We start from the raw sequence: 18999 nt of genomic DNA on the forward strand, positions 1-18999 counted from the left end.
ATTTATGGGGGGGGGGGGGGGGGTATGTATTTTGGGATCTCCCAAAATAAATAAAAAAAATTCAAGCCAAGGTTTGGCAGGCCCTTCCGGGTAAAAAAAAAAATTAGATCCCCCTGTTGTTTGGGCCCCTGAATAAGAGGGGTCCCATGGCTCAAAGGTGGGGTAAGTGGCAAGATACGGCAAAAACTGGGAAATTGATTGGTTTTTGCTGACAATTGATGAATAAAAAGAAAATCAACCCAAAAAAAATTCAACAATATAAATTTTGGTCAAATTCTCCCAAGAAAGAAGAAGATAAAGAAAGGTATTTTTCTGGGGTATATATATATATATATATATCCAATGCCTTTTTCTTGATGGTAACCATAGTGAATATAAAAATATACATATAAAAAGGCTAAAAAAAAAAAAAAAAAAAAAAAAAAAGTTCAGCCCCACAATTGCTGATGTGTCTTTAATTGTGGTGACTAACCGTAATAAAATAAAATAACCTTTATTACACAGCCAGTTGTGTCCATACATATTATTTTCCATTTTTTTTTTCTCTTATTTTAAATTATCTAATATGGCATAAAGTCTTTATAACATAAAGCTCTTTTTTTTTTTAAAGAAAAAAAATAAACTTATAATTAATTTAAGTATTTATATTTGTATCCATGGAAACGGTTTTCTTATTTTTAAAGAAGTGTATTAAAATAATAATAATAAAGTGCGGGGAGATAAAATAAAATAAAAAAAAAGAAAAAAAAAGTAGCGGGAATAGATCAACAAAAAAAAATGATGGCTATTACTTCTCAAAGCACGGGAAAAAAAGATGCTCTATACAATAAGAGTTATTATTATTTTTATTATTTTTTATACTTTAAGAATTTGCATTTATAAAGAACTAACTTTTTTTTTTTTGGGTCTTTCTTACTTTTACCTTTTTCATCTTTTGCTTTATTTTATTTTATTTTATTTTTACCCCTTTATACTTCTTCTACTTTTCCCCCTCCAACTCCCCTCTCTCTCTCTTTCTCTCTTCTACCTACTCCTACTACTCCTACTACTATTGCTTATATTACTACTTCTTTAGAAATCTAAAATATCTATATTTCATCATGAACGAAGTCTCTTGCCCAACTCATGAATCCTTTTCTACATATTACCCATATACTGAGTCCAACTCAAATCAAATTTCATCAAATTCCTTTTCTTCTTCTTCTTCTTCTTCTTCTTCCACTTCTTCATCAGCCCAAGCACCACGGATAATGAATTCCAAATTTCTCGGTCTTTCATCATCATCAACATCAGCATCATCAGCATTATCATCAACACCTTTAACAACCATAAAATCATCATCAGCATTATCATCTACATCAACAACAGCAGCAACAACTGACAGTTCTCAGAATCCTTCATTCTATGATCTACAGGAAGTCATCAACCAATACAGATCTCAACCCGAACTTCTCAAATTGATTCTGACCAGCAAGGTTGAAGAGGACAAGCGCAGAGCAGAGGAGGCCAAATTAAGGGCAAAGGAACTCGATCTCTATCTTCACCAAACTATACCCACCCCGAACAATCACAATTATCACAATCACAATCACAATCACAATCGTAGTAGTCGTCATCGTCTTTATTCTCGTCGATCTCATCATCAAGAAGAAGAAAATGATGAAGAAGAAAGATATGGTCATTATGCGGATCATGAAGAAGAAGATCGGGATATGCAGAGTTCACCTAGACAAAAGAGACGCCTTTCGTCCCTTGCAAGCGAACCTTCTTCCACATCCTCCTTTTCATCTCTGTCCCTATCATCATCCTCAGCGTCAAGCCTAAAGAACTATCGCCGTCGTTCTCGGTCACCCTTGACTCCCCAGACTCGAAATCTTCATCCTTATACTCACAACAATACTCCTCCTACTCCTCCTGCTACAATTGCTCATTCTGATTCTGTCGATCACCATCACCAAAAACGTCGCAACTCTGCAGCCGCAGCAATGCTTGCCATGGGTACCCTGACTCTTCACCCTCCTTCTCCTCCTAATAATAACGACTGTGCTTCATCCCCTTGTTTTCCGAGGTAAATATCGATATTTATGTACATGGTTACTTGTCTGTACATAAGCGTAGTAAAAAAAAAAGACAGGACAAGAAGACAAGATAAGCTAGCTACACGATCGGTCGGAATACCAAATAAATAAATGTATATATTAATAAGTTATATGTATATTATCTTAGTGCAACCTTGTCCTATCCTTCTCCTGTGACAGATCATTATGATATTCATGAATCAAAACATTGTTCTGACAATACAATGTCTGAAGAGGACAATGAATACAATGAAGAAGAACAATATGCCAATAAAGTCAATAGAAAACCCATTATAGAAGAAGAAAAAGAAGATGAAGATGATGATGAAGAAGAAGAAGAAGAAGAGACAGCAAGACTATTGACACTCTCGGGAAGACCTCGTAGAAGACGTGAGATGCAAGCCATTACCAAGATTGTTGAGACACGCGAATTCCCATATCTCGACAACTTCTTTTGGAAGAATAATGGCAATACTACGCAAAAGAAGACTGGCTGTAAAAGTATATATTACAAATGCTCTAATAGTAACAAGGTAAGCAAAATGAGATTTTCTTTTAGTGTTGTATTATAAAAATATATATATATATATATATATACAAATGGGAAACCAACGGGATTTGGCGGGCCAATGTGTGGGGATGTTCGGAAGGAAAATGAGGGTTTTGTCTTGCGGGTTTTTCCGACATGTATAATAAGACTGTCATATGAAATTCATGCCCTGTTTACGACAACCCTCTCTCTCTCTCTTTCTCATGAGAAAACCAAAAACAGCAAGATTGAAACTGAGTGAAAGACCAAATTATATTATTATTATTATTATTTTAAAAAAGAAAAAACTCCTATATCAAATCTTACTTTGTCATTATTTCTTTTGGGTTTTTTTTCCCCACACCTTATATATGATAATTACTTATATTTCCATCACATCACATCGATTGTTAAAATAAGAAAATTTTAAATCTAATTTTTTTTTTTCATTTTTCTTAGGGTTGTCCTGTCAACAAGACCGTCACTGCTCGACCTAATGGTGAATATTTGATAAAATACCGTGGAAGACATCTTTTGGAATGTGGTAGAGTCGAGCGTATTCGAGACCTCTAAAAAAGAAAAATTGAGCTTTTTTTTTATATTTTATATTTTATTTTATATTATTACTATTACTATTACTATTACTATTACTATTATTTTGAATTGAATACAAACGGAATTATTTGTGAAATGTAATCTAATATAATGTAATGTAAACGTAAATGTTAAGCGTAAAATGTAAAGCGTAAAGCGTAAAGCGTAAAAAGTAAAACATAAAACATAAAACACAAAATGTAATCAATAAAATATACATATAATACAAAAGACGCAAATATTATAAAAGATATATCTTTTATATCAATACTACCAGAAGCTAAAATAAAAATAAAGCTAAAGCTAAAGCTAAACCAGATAGATATAGATAGAGCCATTTACATTACATCTTTACATTACATCTTTACAATACAGTACAATGAGTTGTATATATAAATAAATAGAGAGAGAGAGAGAGAATGTGTACAGTAAAGATATTACTACAGTACACTGTGTGTATATATATATCTTTTTAGTGCTGTGATGAACCCAAGAAATCATGTAGCTAGGGTAAAAACGGGTGTGGCAAACCAAAAAAGAAAGTAAAAAAAAAAAAAAAGAAAAAGAAAAAAGAAGGGGACCTCGTTTGACCTGGTCCTTTAGAAGATTCGTATAAATAGCAGCCTCTTTTTGAATTGATTTGAAGCTTATTCCTCTTCTTCTTCTTCATTTTTCATTTTTCTTTACTTATTCATCAATACCTTTGTAACATTATTTCAATTCAATTATATAATTCAATTTAATATACCAAACTTTTTTTTTATATATATATATATTTTTTATTTTTACATATAATGGCATACAGACTCACTCGCTTCTCTGGTTCTACTCTCGAACCCTGCTCTGAACCAGTTGTTCTCTATCCCTCCGAGGTTAACCCAATGGCCAAGAGGGCTCCCATGATTCTCAATCGCTTTTCTGGCTCAACATTAGAGCCCTGCGCTGGTCCAATTGTGATGAATTCAAAGTTATCCTTACACAGCCAGTCACTGCTACAAGTACCACGATCAACCACAATAAAACCATCATCAACCAAATCAAAATCATCCCCACCAAACATCGAATTCTCATCAGAGGCTGCCCTATCTGTCCGAATCATCCCCACTAGACCCACAAAGCCATTAAGACGCAACGCCAAGCCCAGCTCGATCCACATTCCAAACCTTAGCCAGATTGCAAGCATGAACGCAGCAGACCGGCTATTGGACGAAGGACATGCCTCTGGCGGCGGGTGGTCTGATGATGAGGCCGGCGAACCATGGTTGATGTGGGACGAAAAGACGCAGACGATCTACCGCCCCGAGAAGCGTCATGCCTTTTGGGACACTCCCCCACCTCGTCGTCCATCTGCCTACTGTGCCTACTCTCCCACGCCTTCCTTTTCTTCAGCCAGTAGCACGAGCAGCACTGATTAAATATTTTTATTTATTTATTTTTTATTTATTTATAACCCCTCTTTGTACCATAGTCTCATATAAAGCTTTTATTTTTTATTTGTTTGTTTGTATGTTTGTTTGTATACCTCTTCCCTTTTCTCCCCCACACACACATACATACATACATACAAAAGATAATTTCTTACAAGCCCTACCTCATTCACACGCAAACACATAAACATTATCTCTCACTCACACATAAACAATTCCAAATATATATATATATATATATTTGTAGTCTTGCATCTCACAAGCAAGCAAGCAATTATTCTTTTTCAAAATAAACCAATAAAAATACATGTATATTATATATATATATACAACATTCACTTCACTACCCACTCAACTACATTTTTTAATTTTTTAATTTTTTTTTTTTTTTTTACTTTATTTGGTCATCTATTTCATGCAGACAGTGAATTCTTTTGTCTATCTCGTACGACTTGTTTACCAATTACATTTAAGCAAACCTCTACTAACTGCCATTTACACATTGAATCTTTTTTTTTTCTATTACTATTAGCAATATTCCCACAAGCATATTTATCTTATTTTATTTTTTATATGTGTGTGTGTATACTGACATATATATATTTTATATTATAAAAGAATTGTATATCTTTGTTTTTTTTTTTTTTTTACCCACATGGTATCACGCCATGACCCCCCAAAAGATACAAGAATAAATTATTTATTTATCTTTTTTTTTTTCTAATTTACGGACAGTCACAGATTTATAGTATCAATATACATAAATATGTACATACGTAGGTACGTTTGTAAGCACCTGTTTTATTTAAATAAAAATAAAAATTGATCAAAATAAATGTAGATATTTATTTTGGTCTGTACTTTGGGTAACCTAGTCTGTATTTTGATTGTACACCTTCCCCCCTTCCATTCCCTTCCGACCAATCCTTTTATTCTCTTCACACGTACAAAATTGGATATATGTATAAATTTGTACAAGGTGTTTAATTATTAGTCTTTCGTAAAAAAATAAAAAAAAAAAAAAGCTACATACATACATTGGAGAACTTCATAAATTTATTTATAATTTGGTTTTTAACCTTGTCTATTGTCTAGAGGAGTTTTGAACCTTTTTTTTTTATTATCATTTATTTATATATATGTGTGTGTGTGTGTACATCTTGGTTAATATAAAATATATTACAATATTTGTCCTTAATGAAAGATAGAGAAACTATCGCGAGCCTGGATACGATCATAATATGCCTTTAGTTTGGGCCTGTTTTCAAACACGAGTTCATTCTTGACTGCAACAAGACGGAATAGATAAGGTGTGAAATGCACATCGACAAGTGAATAAGATGGGCCTTCAAGATATTCGCCTTGGTTGCCAAGACCGGATTCAACCGTGTCAAGGAATTCAGCCCCGAGCTTCCATTGGTTCGCATTCATGGCAAACAGTGGACTGGGATCTGCGTGTCCGTTGTAAAAGCCAATCAATTGTTGTGTTTGTGCAATGTTGTGGTCATAGAGCTGGCCATGCTCGGGTGCCTGGGTCCTGTACTCTTGCCAGGCCTCCACACGGCCCTCAAGGAACGGCACGACAATCGATTTCTTGAACTCAAGCTCCTCCCTTGTCCCAGACGTAAAAAAGAGCGGGTTTCCGACATCGGCCTCACCATGCATCCTCTGGAGCAGCTTAGAACCTTGGTCGGTAGGTCTGGGCACCTCTGTCTTTGGGCCCGACAGTTTGTTGAGGTATTCGCTAACAGAGATCGAGTCGGTCAGCACGTCCGTTCGCACACCGTCCCGGAAGACCTCAAGTGTAGGAACAGTGGCGTGAGGGTTGATAGCCAGAAATTCGGGGGAATAGTTTTCGCCTTTGCTAAGATCGATTTCAATTTCCTGGATTCCCTCGAGTCCCCTTTCGGCAATCAGAAGACGGGGTACAGCAGCCCACAGCGAAAGCTTAAAGACATAGAGCTTATAAGTAATAGGCATGACGATAAATTATTATTATTATTATTATTATTATTATTATTTTTGGTTCCAAAAATAGAAATCCGAAGAAGAAAGGTGTTGTAATGAATACAGGCGAAAGAAGAAGGTAATGATAATAAAGAAGTAAAGGAAGAAGAGGAAGTATTGGCCTGTTTATATATCTATACTATTAGATAACAAAAATAAAATACAATAAAATAAAATACAAAGTAATCTCCTATGTAATCATTAGCAATATCAGCATAATCATCATCATCATTACAGCCCTTTTGCCCTATTTTCTCTCTTGATGATTAATTATGATTTTTTTTTGTGTGCGTGTCTCTAAACGTGCACTTATAGGCCAATGTGCTAAAGTAAGCCGGAATGTATTACCATATGTGGGAATATAGTCGTCAGCACTCTCAAGGCAAGTTTGGATTTCTAATATTTTTATAATCGATCCAGCCAATAAGAGCATCCACAGCCCAATTCTCTCTCTTTTCTTTTTATGCTGACAGGACACAACAAATCCTAATATGGAAATCTTCGCAAGTCTTTCTTACATAAATAAATAAATAAAAGAATCTATTAATATTATTTCTTATTAATTCTTAATAATAACAATTAACAATAAGAACATTATTAATCTCTTTATTATTGGCTGCTTGCAAGAAAATTAAGCAATGAACAGTCAGAGTATCAAATAGAACAGCAATAGAAAAACGTGGGCCTTTATCATCATAATCATCTCTTCTATATGTTTATTATCATTACAAGCGTTTCTTTTCAAAGTACGATGATTGACTCATCACCAAGATAGTGGCATCCAATACCCAGTCGCCTGCCTTTAGATAGCTGTCCACGTAACCATGGATTTCCTTGTTCTTTATTAATGACGTGGCCGGTCTACACAAACAATAAAACAATAGTATAATTACAAGGCAAGACAAGGCATGAAAAGATAAAAAAAAAAAAAAAAAGACAGACAGACAAAATAATTGAAAGCTGAGCTCAACTGTAAACTCAGAAAGAAAACGTTGTGTATGCGAATGAGCGTGTGTTTTTGTGTGTGTGTGCGCGCACATATACTATGTATATCTGTTCTTTTCTATTACTCGCTCTCTTTTCTTTCTTATTGCTTTCTTTCTTATTATTACTTACATAATATTTATCTTGATATTTATTCTTACTCTTATCATACAAGCACAGCAACACAGCAACACAGCAACACAGCAACACACTGACACTCTTTTTTTCTTTTTTTTTTCCCTTTATTTTATATATATGCAACATTCCACTCACTGAATTCCGGTCAAACGTTTTACACCTGCAAGCACAGTAGACACCAAGAGTGCATCAATGGTCCAATGGAAAAGTCGACCGAGCATCTTTAACAATTCGAGATGAGGATAAATGAACTGAACTGAACTGAACTGATTTTCTTTTTAAAAAAAAGGGGGAAGTAAAACACACAAAAAAAAGAAAAAAAAGTGAATGAATAAAAAGCGGGGTTTATGGGTTTACAGGAACGGTCTAAATAAGCATTTTATTATATTACACTTGAACATTTCTTCAAGTAAAATAGAGCTAATAAAATGAAGAAAGCAGAGTATTATATATAATGATAGTAGTAGTAGTAGTATTAATTACGGTGAAGGGGAATTATGGTAATAAAAATAATAGTAACAGTAATGTAATGATAATGGTATGATGGCGATTACGATTACGATGATTATGATGACGATGAGAAAGGCGATTGTGGTGATAATAATTTATAATGTCAACCTTGCGGCTTTTAGCTTTGAAATACGTTCCGCCCAGACTGCATACTTCTCGTAGAACCAGAGTCCCCACTCCAGTGTTTGGAATGACAGCCAACTACGGACCAGTTCTCCAAAGACCTTGAAATCAAATCCAACCATCGCTAGTTGCTCCCGCAGCCTTTGTTTGGTATCCAGCCAGACTGCCCTTGTACAGACCGTTCCCATCACAACATAGGTTGTCTTTTGATCGGACGCTGCTCTGTTGAGCTGTTCGTCCACGACTCTCAGCAGATCGTTGGTTTTCAGGAGCAGCAGCACCGAGCGTGGTAAGCGGCCCAGGATATCTGCCACATCCACAAAGAACTCTATCGCACCTTCAGACAGGCGCTTGAATTCGGCCTCCGAGCGACTGGATCCAAGATCAGCACTGTCGATGGCGTCCCAGTCGCGGCCTGTCAGCATCGATGCAAACAGTCGGTAGACATCTGTGCCACCAACACGCATCGAGTACTTTTTGATACCGTCTTCGTCACTAGTGATAATCGATTTCCAGAGCCGAGCGTAGTCTGTCCGTAGCTCATCGGTCAGTGTTCGGTACAAACCATGGTCCAGCAGCACAAGGTCAAAGTTGTATTTGGATCGTTTAGGGTTCTTGGCTGGTCGAACCATTACATTTCCAGGATCTGTTAATTTTTTTTTGGTAGGTAGGTAAATGAGATGATAGTAAGGTGAGAATCATCAAATAAAACACAATGGGGATCATAGAAAAAAAAATGAAAAAAAAAATGTCAGTTTAAACAGCAAAATAAAATCTTGACAAAAGACCACAAGAATGTTTGATACTTACGAGGATCACAGTGAACGTACCTATTTGTTTGGATTATAAATTGTATATATAAAAAAAACATATTGATAAAAGTAAAGCGATTAATATACGTGTTTATGTTCATAAATTCATAAATTGTATATTTTACCCATCGAGGAAAATCATTTTGGAAAACACTCGAGTCATCTCCAAGGATACCTCACGAGGATCAATATTATGGTGTTCCATGTATGCAAGATCATCAATTCTAGCTCCATCAATAACTAACCATAACAACAATTTAAATATACATATATATATATATATATATATGAACAATATTTAGACAAGGTTTTCTCTTCTATGTATATATATATAAATATGGAAAACATCGCTTGTCTGTACTTACACTCCATGCACATTATACGCCGTTTGGCCCACAGGATCTTTGGAATTGTGAGAGCCGTACGACGATTGATCCGGTCATCTGAGAAATTGGCCTCTACTTTGTGTGCATTGGCAGCCTCGTGCACAAAATCAAGTTCTTTTGGCAATGATTCGCGCATCTCTTCTGCAAACCACTCGAATCCAAACTCTGGAAAGACGGTCTTGACGATATCAAAGATAAACGACACCGTGTCCATGTCGATTCTGCAAAAGTTGTCGAGAGACGGATGCTGGATCTTGACTGCAACCCATTCGCCCAAACCTGAGGAGTTTGAACCCGAATCCCGCAGTTTGGCTCGGTGTACCTGAGCCAGCGAAGCCACGCCAAGAGGAACCCAATCAAATGTATCGAATATTTGGTCTACTGACTGACCACAATCAGCCAAAAACAGATTCTTGATGTCTTGTGGAGATGTAGGATCGCATTTGTCCTGCAACACTGCCATTGTCGAGGTCCACTCAGGCGGAAGGATGTAGACCATCGCAGACACATGCTGTCCTAGTTTCACATACACGCCCCCAAGTTTCTGCAATCCCCAGAGCACATGATCAGCACTGCGCTGATGACATGCCGACTTGGCAGCCTCTCTTTCCTCAGGTGATCCATATGAGCCAGCCAAGGTCTGTCGGTAGTCTAATGCTACACGGGCACCCACCAGACCAGCCGTGCCGCATCGTTCCAAAGCTTGGATCGCCTGACGGAATTGGTCATTTGTCTGGTAGAGAATGGTTCCTATTGTGCCAGTTGCCGTCACACCAACTACGCTGGCTATACCGACAGCTCGCAGAACTCGAGAAGAAAGCGATTGTTTTTTGGGTAATAATGTGTTGCTGTAGGTGTATTTTCTTTTGGTCGTGATAGTAGTCCAGCCAGCATTTAATCTGGTCTGTCTTTGAGACTGGTAACTCAGCCTTGCTGTAGATCTAAGCATACAAGATAGTAACGATAATGATAATGCGTGTCTGTGCCTGTTTCTATAGAGAGAATGAGGAGTAATATGGGTAAAATCTATTATATTCTTTTTTTTAATGATATAATAAAAATAAATACAGACAGCGAAGAAAAAAAAAAGAAAAAAAAAAAGAGCAAAAACACTATAATATATATTATTATTATTATTATTTACCTGACGCAACTCTGTGCTAAACTCAAGGGCGGAGGAAGGGCAATAAAATAATAATAAGGGGAGTGGAGGGGGCACTAGTGAGGATTGATTGGATAAGCTATTGTTCGGACTTGCCCATCAAAGCCTTTTTAGCGTTTTCATCAAAGACATACTTATCACACAAAAAGAAGTATAAAGATATCTTACAACAAGTACAAGTATTATTGGTATATAAAAAATATATATAAAAGAAAGAAAGAAAAAAGAAAAGAATCGTATATATCTATCTATCATTATCTTTAATCACAGCAGAACGTCGCACATAATTTGTTGATTGCTCAACAACCATACCTTGGCTTACCAAATCGGAGACCAAGGCTTACCGAATGATACTGACATGGCCAAAGATTATAGAAAGCGTGACGTAATGTGAGATTGCTTTTCTCCTGTCATTAGGCATAATAAATATATATGCAAAACTTGTAGACATGCTCTCGTCTTTTGGTGGACTTGAGCAATTGTCAGACTGTATAGACACAGCCTTTTGATATACTATTGATATCATATATCTCAAGGTAAAAGACAAGCACTATGGGAAATCTCGTGGTTGGCACATCATATATCAAACTGTATTACATATATTGTTATTGTTATTTATTTATGAAAAGAAAAAGTAAATAATCTGGCAGCTATTTCTCTGACCGGAGTGTATACTAGTAATAGTAATAATAAATAGAAAGATATATATATTGTTGTTGTTAGTGTTAGTGCACTATATGTAAATATAAGAATCTTACCAAGAAACTTTATGAGCTAAATCCAGTGAGAGTTAGCTACTTGTGGCCCTCTTCGAGTTCTTTGATCCTAGCTTGCAGAGCCTTAATTATTTTATCCTTGGCAGCTAAATCGTCCTTGAGATTCAGGACTTGCTCTTCAGATTTATCAGCCCTTCTATTGGCATCTACAGCCTCCTCGCGAAGTTCATACAGTTTCTTTAAGTGGATATATAATATAATATAATATAATATAATATAATATAAAAGTAAATGCATTAGTATTAGTTTCTTTTCATCTTATTTATTCTTTTAATAGGCATAGCAAATAGACAAACATAATATTACATCTCTCGCTTCGTTCATATTGGCCTTGGTTTTATTAAATTTAAAAAGAGGGAGGATGAAGAAGAAGAGATGACTAAGATACAACTGTTTATATATGTATATTGTATTGAGGAGGAGGAGGATGAGGATGAGGCGCAAGATAATAAACCGATAAATTTTATTATATGCATTGGTTTGCTCCAATGTAAATTACCGAGCGACTGGCTTTGTATGACTAAAAGAAAGAGAAAGAGGATTTTTGTTGGTGCTACAATAAATGACCAACAAAATAAGGAAATGATTTTTAAAGAAACTAAAAGTTAAATGGTCTACTATACAGAGCCCTAGTCTCACCACAAGTGTCTTGACCGTTCTTATACCTATAGATAAAAGGTTTTTTAATCCATAAACCAGAGCTTGTGCGTGTGTTTAGAAAAGTGTTTATTCTCACCAGAGACCAGCGTGGACACACCTGAGATAGGTCTATATTTCAAACAAGGCATCTTTGAGGGCAATCAACTAGACAATGTTCTCCGAAGTGTTCTCTTTCGAATAGCACATAGGGCTAACATTATCACCTATGAAGCTGTCTTTCTATTGGAATACAAGTGGTTGGGCAGACAAGCAGACAGGTAGGTAGATAAACCTCCCCCAAAGAGGATTACACCAAACCATACGAATGTCGTGAGGAATCCTAAGTTTCCAAAAACAAGTCCATTCCGGGTGAGAAAGGTTGGGTGGATGAGGGTGTGGCTGAATATGGTCACAAAAAAATTGATGAGGGGGTCTTGCACAAAGTTGTATTTTCGATGCTTATGCTTATGGCTCTTATGATATGATATGATATGAGATCAAGAAAGTCCAGAATAGATAGGTTGATCTCCAAGAACGTGAACGAGCCATGTCACATACTATATTGTCCCAGTGGCAATATTCCTGTTGCGACCTCTTATTTTGAAAATAAACTAACACTAATTTTATAAGAGTTCAACTAGTTGTGGTAGACAGAATGTATGTGTTTTTGTGATCAGCCAGTTTTCATTCCCATTTATAAATAAAAAGATATTTACTTAAAAGGGTGCAACCTTAAATTGCGATACCAACGCAAGAGACAAGTGAGCCGGTGGGTGCGGTGACTGGCAGCCGTCACTCTCCAAAGTACGGGAATAGTGAGAGAATGAGAATAAAGTCTAGGCGTGATGAGGGAGATGAAAGGGCAGTAGAGGCATCCAAAAGATTATATACTCTAGCAGCATTAGGAGCATTATAGGTTTTAAATACAGTGGCAACCATTATCAAAGAAAGCTCAACAGAAAAGTAACAAAGTATACCTTTTTACCTCTTTAAAAACACTTTTTTCACATTTTCAAAGCTGATTCTCATATCCATACGCCTAGACAATCAAATGTTATATAACATATCCTCTTGAAGTAGTTTATTGTCTCTTTTTACTATACCACAATTATGGATATAAACCCTTTCATAGCTGGTAACCCGGTATTAGACTCTATACAACTCAAATTTTCTTTCCTCACAATAGTAACGTAGTCAGTTAAATTACCTCTTACAAGTACCCTTCATGTAAAGAGTCGTGTCTACAATAAACAGGCGCTAATTACTATCACTAAAGAAAGAAATTTACGGTCAACGGATCTTTATCGGTTGACCCTAGCCAGGCAAACACCTAATAGGAGTAAACCCATGTCTATTTTTGCCTTTATAGAAAAAAGCGAGCATATTTTTATTTAAATACATACACACACACATATATATATATGTATATGATAATAATTACTAAGACTCTTCACACACTACTTGACGCTAGAATCAAGCATATCGCTCAGATTGAGGATTTTAATCATAAGATGATCAAATTTGTATTATGTATTGAACATCACTGTTCCATTATTTCAACTAAAGCAATTCTATCAAAGCTTGCCCTTTTCTTTGGCTAATATATAAGTTGGTTTGAACCAAGGGTACATTTACCTCTCATCAACTCACGGCTCTTAATCTTTTCTTTCTTTATTCCAATAGGAAATATATTTGTCGTTGTTGTAATTTCTTCCACAAAGAGCAATCAATACTTTCTTTAATATTAGTTTTTAAGCAGCCGTAGAAAACTGCAGCAAGGTACTGTATCTTGTAATGAAAAAGAAAGAAAAGGCTCTGTGGAAGAAAACTTACGGTCTGCATACTTAATTTGAATGAGCCCTGTTTACTTTCATATATATAATATACTCTTGATTTGTTCAGACTGTTTTTGATCTTTTTCTGTACCGACCTTTTATTTAAGATATGTATCAAGATTTAATTACTGCTTTATAGAAAAAGGGACCGTCTTCTCATCTACATCGTCCATAGTTTTATGGTTATTATAATCGTAAATATTTCCTTGTCCATTTTAACTCAAAATAAAAATCACCAAGCCAGACGCTTTTTTTTTGCTGTTGTTTTTAGTTTAGGGTTTTACATTGCTTGTCTCGAGCGTAATTTTTTTTTTCAGTGGTTCTTTTAATTAACTGCTGCTCTACGTGTTCAGTAAAGACTCGGAATGAAATGGTTCCGTTCATTTTCTCCCAATCCACAATGAATTCGAGATATGAAATTTGCTTCGTCGGTGCTTTCAGAATTGTCAATAGATATTTCTGATATGCCAAGAGATCACGTAAGTTTATAGGCTACCAAATATTCAATAAAAATACTTACAAGAGTAAAAGCATGAAAAAAAATGTAAAATGTACACATATTGTCCTTTAATTGTACAGACCATTATAGGCTTACATACATAACATGAGACTTTAATATACATAAATTTGATATTTAATTATGTATATTTGACATACATCAGATGTCAATTTTTTATTAATTTAACAGCATATTTTTTGCTATCAATGAATTGTGTACATTTTAGCAACTGCTTTTTGTGTTATCAGCCATCTCTTGAAAATCTCAAGTAATTTTTCTCTCGCATATTACTGTTCTCTAATACCAAATATAACACACCGTGGTATTTCAAGATAATATTACAGTCAAGCTTTATTGTTATATTGTTATTGTTATTATCATTATTATTACAAATCACTTTATATGTGCCAATTTAAATTGATTTGAAAACATCAATTCGCTACAGTTTGAGCATCGTTTGTGAAAAATTGAAATTGAAACATAAAAAATAAAGTCGGTTAGTGTGGCTAGATCAAAAAGGTTAACCAGAGATCAAACAAAGGCTTGAATCTTTGAGGCGCATTATTGGATCAGATGTGTATGTGTATATAAGAAAAAAAAGTTTTAAAAAAAAAGAAGTTCAAATAACTCTGAATGAATTGATATTCTTCCATTATCAATTGAATTGAGAATAACATTATGCTTGATGGAAGAGACATTATTACAAGTACTTCAATTTTTTTTTTAAAAAAAAATGGTGCGGATAGATAGAAATTAACCTTATTTGATAAGCTCATTATAGTCTTTGTTTCATCTTTGATCAACCTTTTCGATCTGTTCACATGAAGTGTTTAATCAAAGTTTAGCCTTAAAACAACTCTTAAAGTCTGGAAAAATCCTGCAAAAAACGCCTACTTAATTCGCCCCCTCTTTTTTATTTATTTATTATTTATTTTAAAGATCATTTGGATGTCAGTACCCGCATTGACTAATTTTTTTTTTCGCCTAAAAATGTAGGTTTTATTCGGATAATAATTTAGCAAAGAAACTTTTTTTCTTGTTCTTTTTATCGACAGAAGAATATACTCGACTGGGCTTTGTGGCTTCTAGAAAAAAGAAGTCTTATCGAAATTATAACCAGTTGTAACAATTTTCTGCCATTTATAAAATAAAAGAAAAAAAAAGTGTCCTTGGGGAGGGTGAGTTTGATAGTTGAGCGTGGGTTGTCAGCCTGTTTCTGGGATTTACCAAGTGCTTGGATACTAATCCGAGTAAAAAAAAAAAAGTAACTCAATAATTGGAGTATCACTTTGTAACTTCAGCTATCGCTATATAAAATAGATAGTGCTCATTGTGTGGTTTGAATAGAATAATTTGACCAAAAACAGGTTTTAGGAGAGACCAGTTGAAGTTAAAGATGTGTAAGGAAGAAATATGTCTTAAGAGATTTGCTAGCTGGCTGGCTGGCTTTCTTTTTGCATTATCTAATTCGTTGGGAGCCTGTTTCTTAGTAATTAGCCAATCAACTAGCGAGTCTATTTGATAAAGAAGAAAAGCTTCTAGGGTATCTTTTTTTTAAAAGGCAGAAAAGACTTACTGCCAACTCAGTTGGTGTAATTGTCAAACATAGCAGTGTACAATGTCAGGTTCTGTCAAACACAAAAAAGGCATTTTTGGGTGTGTATTCGGTGGAGTTGAACTGTAGTTTGAAAATTCGATATGATTGAAAAAATATGAAGAAAAGATACTTGCTATAGGAGCTGTGGCTTGTTGTAGACAAGGCTATATTTCAAGTCTAAGTGTAATTACTGTGTGTATATTAATGACGTGAGGGATAAGTTTTTTATATATATACATTGAACTCTTTTAAATTTGTTCGATTAGATCAATAGTCTAGAGTCTAGAGTCTACAGTATATTTCTGTATATATTTCTTTAGCGACTTCGAAATACTGCCCTCAAAAGAATACAGCCAAATAAAATAAAGAGGAAGAGGACTCTGAAACAAGGGTATATTTTGTACACTCAACTAGACTATTCTGCAGCCTTACTATTAAGAAAAATACACCCATAAGCATTTACGCTTCCACTTGCCCACTTATATTTACACTTACACTTACATACAGATATGTATTTGTATATAAATAACTCTTTTATAATAGGAAACCTTATCTTGGTTGCGTAGATATTCTTGATTTTTTATAGGCAAATCTTATCTTTCATCTGTTAAAGGTGCGTGATTGATTCTTCACTGTATAAGGTTGAACTGATCTCATTAAAGATCCTTGCTTCCAAACCATATTCTTTATCGCAATCTTTTCCCCACTTCCAATCTGTTTCAATTGCCGATATGATTCCTCACATTCGCTAGTTTAACAAAAAAAAAAAAGAAACATTGTTCTTTACAAAACAAGAACAAACGCAGAATGAGTCAGAATGAACAAAGTCACGCTCGGTTGAATGTTTCTCAGTCTGACTGACTTGACAGACTTGACTGACTTTTTTTTTTTTATTTCTCATATTAGCATAGCATTTATTTTAGTTTCTAATATATATATATATATATTAATAAATAATAAAATCATAAGATAGCAGTAAAATAGCTTCTTTTACCTATCAAATTTATTAAATACTCTACAATGCCTGTCATGGATTCTACCCCCTCCCAAACCTCGGTTTACTCAACCGGAAAGGCTGGCTATTCGACCATTGCCAAAAAGCCCCAGCATTTCCTCAGCACTGCCGATTTCACTGCCGAGCAGTTGTATGAACTTGTTCGCAGAGCCATCAACTTCAAAGTAGAAGCCAAATACGAGACCAGCAAGACACCAGAACGTCCTTTGACTGGAAAGACTCTTGCTTTGATTTTCTCCAAGCGTTCTACCAGAACCAGAGTAGCTACTGAGTCCTCAATGGCATATTTGGGTAACCATCTCTTTCTTTCTTTTTTATTATTATTTAAACTTTATTACTATTATACATGTAGCATTTGTGATATTAACATACATTTATCGTTTAATTTTTTCTAGGCGGCCATGCCATGTTCTTGGGCGGTCAGGACATCCAGCTTGGTGTAAACGAGTCTCTTCTCGACACCTCCCGTGTAGTCAGCTCTATGGTCGACGGTATCATGGCTCGTGTCAACGGCCACGAAGAAATCGAATTGCTTGCCCAGGAGTCAACTGTTCCAATTATCAATGCCTTGTCTGCAAAGTACCACCCCACCCAGATCTTGGCTGATTTGATGACCTTGCACGAGCATGTTCACCATCGCAAGTCTGGTGCCAAGGACCAGTACACCGCCCACCTCCAGCACCCCAGAGAGACCTTGCCCGGTCTCCGTGTCGCATGGGTTGGCGATGCCAACAACATTCTCCAGGAGATCTTGGTCGCATTCCCCAAGCTCGGCATTAGCGTTGCCTCTGCCTGCCCCAAGGGCTACACCTGTGACGAAGATGTTCTTGCTATTGCAAAGGCCGATGCCAAGAAGTCCGGAGCCGAGCTCCTCTTCACAACCGATCCTTTGGAGGCTGTCAAGAATGCTGATGTTATTATTACCGACACATGGATCAGCATGGGTCAGGAAGATGAGAAGGCTCAGAGATTGAGAGAGTTTGAGGGTTACCAGGTCACTATGGAAATGGCAAACAAGGCTGGAGCAAAGCCTGACTGGTCATTTATGCACTGCTTGCCCCGTAAGCAGGAAGAAGTAGACGATGAGGTCTTTTACTCCGAAAGATCTCTTGTCTTCCCAGAAGCCGAGAACAGAAAGTGGACCATCCTTTCGGTCATTGATACCTTTATGGTTAAGGGTGGTTTCTAAAGAAGCAAATTATTCCATGATAGATAATGTGGTGTATTAAACACCACACCTGTAATTTTTTTTGAAGTATTATGAAAACTCATACTGTAGATAGAATTTGATTCATTCAAAAACTCGTTAAATAAATAAATAAAATATATATCTAAAAGTATATACGTTTGACATTACAATTGTGGCTTTTCTTTTTCTTTTTTTTTATAAAAGGGGTTAGTCAATTAAGTAGGCGTTTTTTTTGCAGGATTCTTCAAGGTTTTAAGAGTTGTTTTTAAAGTTGCATTACGATTAAACACTACTTTTTTTTTTTTTTTTTTATGTTTCAATTTCACTTTTTCACATTTCTTTGCTATTGTAATTCAAAAGTGACAAAGGTACCTTTTTCAATATTCCATTTTTTTTTGGAAATGCAGAAAAGAAACACTCACTCGACTCTCTCTACTTTCACGCGTAGCACAGTAGTAACGATACGTTGAATTATCCAAAAGATGTATGTACTGACTAACTTTTCAAAACAATATCTTGGGTAGTTAACATGGCTATAACCAACCAGGTTGATGAGATATTTATATTCTTCTTCTAGAACTTGACAGTCTTTGTTTCATACGAAACTTTTCTGAAAAAAAAACTTTATTAGCCTCAAGGTGCTTTCAGCTTGAAGGGCACAAGTAAACTAATCAAGAATTCTACCATAATATAATAATT

At 35.5% G+C, this 18999-nt stretch overlaps 6 protein-coding genes across 6 annotated transcripts; 3 read left to right on the forward strand and 3 right to left on the reverse strand.

Annotated features, from left to right (window-relative positions):
* The first annotated feature begins 1012 nt into the window (after positions 1 to 1012).
* Positions 1013 to 3515, forward strand: PHYBLDRAFT_78980 (DNA-binding WRKY transcription factor). Its single transcript, XM_018443407.1, has 3 exons — positions 1013 to 2068; positions 2227 to 2611; positions 3067 to 3515. Exons 1-3 carry the CDS (start codon positions 1101 to 1103, stop codon positions 3178 to 3180), a joined length of 1467 nt encoding a protein of 488 aa, XP_018295262.1. The 5' UTR covers positions 1013 to 1100; the 3' UTR covers positions 3181 to 3515.
* Positions 3516 to 3684: 169 nt separating this feature from the next.
* PHYBLDRAFT_67969 (hypothetical protein) lies at positions 3685 to 4616 on the forward strand (the record flags this gene model as incomplete). The annotated part of the gene is made up of 2 exons (XM_018441869.1): positions 3685 to 3743; positions 4007 to 4616. 2 exons carry the CDS (start codon positions 3685 to 3687, stop codon positions 4614 to 4616), a joined length of 669 nt encoding a protein of 222 aa, XP_018295263.1.
* A 1206-nt stretch (positions 4617 to 5822) lies between these two features.
* PHYBLDRAFT_165712 (hypothetical protein) lies at positions 5823 to 6608 on the reverse strand (the record flags this gene model as incomplete). Its single annotated transcript, XM_018435286.1, has 1 exon — positions 5823 to 6608. The coding sequence occupies one exon, from the start codon at positions 6606 to 6608 to the stop codon at positions 5823 to 5825; it is 786 nt and encodes a 261-aa protein (XP_018295264.1).
* Positions 6609 to 7742: 1134 nt separating this feature from the next.
* PHYBLDRAFT_177136 (hypothetical protein) lies at positions 7743 to 11110 on the reverse strand (the record flags this gene model as incomplete). The annotated part of the gene is made up of 5 exons (XM_018437857.1): positions 7743 to 9036; positions 9201 to 9220; positions 9328 to 9442; positions 9568 to 10374; positions 11095 to 11110. The coding sequence occupies 5 exons, from the start codon at positions 11108 to 11110 to the stop codon at positions 8363 to 8365; spliced, it is 1632 nt and encodes a 543-aa protein (XP_018295265.1). The 3' UTR covers positions 7743 to 8362.
* Positions 11111 to 12389: 1279 nt separating this feature from the next.
* PHYBLDRAFT_165714 (hypothetical protein) lies at positions 12390 to 14559 on the reverse strand (the record flags this gene model as incomplete). The annotated part of the gene is made up of 9 exons (XM_018435287.1): positions 12390 to 12638; positions 12724 to 12757; positions 13151 to 13204; positions 13373 to 13406; positions 13801 to 13834; positions 13999 to 14095; positions 14130 to 14160; positions 14285 to 14492; positions 14521 to 14559. 9 exons carry the CDS (start codon positions 14557 to 14559, stop codon positions 12390 to 12392), a joined length of 780 nt encoding a protein of 259 aa, XP_018295266.1.
* Positions 14560 to 17018: 2459 nt separating this feature from the next.
* PHYBLDRAFT_131941 (hypothetical protein) lies at positions 17019 to 18450 on the forward strand. The gene is made up of 2 exons (XM_018429455.1): positions 17019 to 17402; positions 17507 to 18450. The coding sequence occupies exons 1-2, from the start codon at positions 17117 to 17119 to the stop codon at positions 18298 to 18300; spliced, it is 1080 nt and encodes a 359-aa protein (XP_018295267.1). The 5' UTR covers positions 17019 to 17116; the 3' UTR covers positions 18301 to 18450.
* The last annotated feature ends 549 nt before the right edge of the window (positions 18451 to 18999 follow it).

This window comes from Phycomyces blakesleeanus, assembly GCF_001638985.1.
Source record: "Phycomyces blakesleeanus NRRL 1555(-) unplaced genomic scaffold PHYBLscaffold_5, whole genome shotgun sequence".
NCBI lineage: Eukaryota > Fungi > Mucoromycota > Mucoromycetes > Mucorales > Phycomycetaceae > Phycomyces > Phycomyces blakesleeanus.

Bases quoted from the DNA above. Each gene is read 5' to 3' on its own strand.
- PHYBLDRAFT_78980 (XM_018443407.1), top strand. From the start codon at position 1,101: ATGAACGAAGTCTCTTGCCCAACTCATGAATCCTTTTCTACATATTAC. The intron at 2,069-2,226 runs GTAAATATCGAT...ATATTATCTTAG, and splicing joins TCATCCCCTTGTTTTCCGAG to TGCAACCTTGTCCTATCCTT. The intron at 2,612-3,066 runs GTAAGCAAAATG...CATTTTTCTTAG, and splicing joins AATGCTCTAATAGTAACAAG to GGTTGTCCTGTCAACAAGAC.
- PHYBLDRAFT_131941 (XM_018429455.1), top strand. From the start codon at position 17,117: ATGCCTGTCATGGATTCTACCCCCTCCCAAACCTCGGTTTACTCAACC. The intron at 17,403-17,506 runs GTAACCATCTCT...AATTTTTTCTAG, and splicing joins GTCCTCAATGGCATATTTGG to GCGGCCATGCCATGTTCTTG.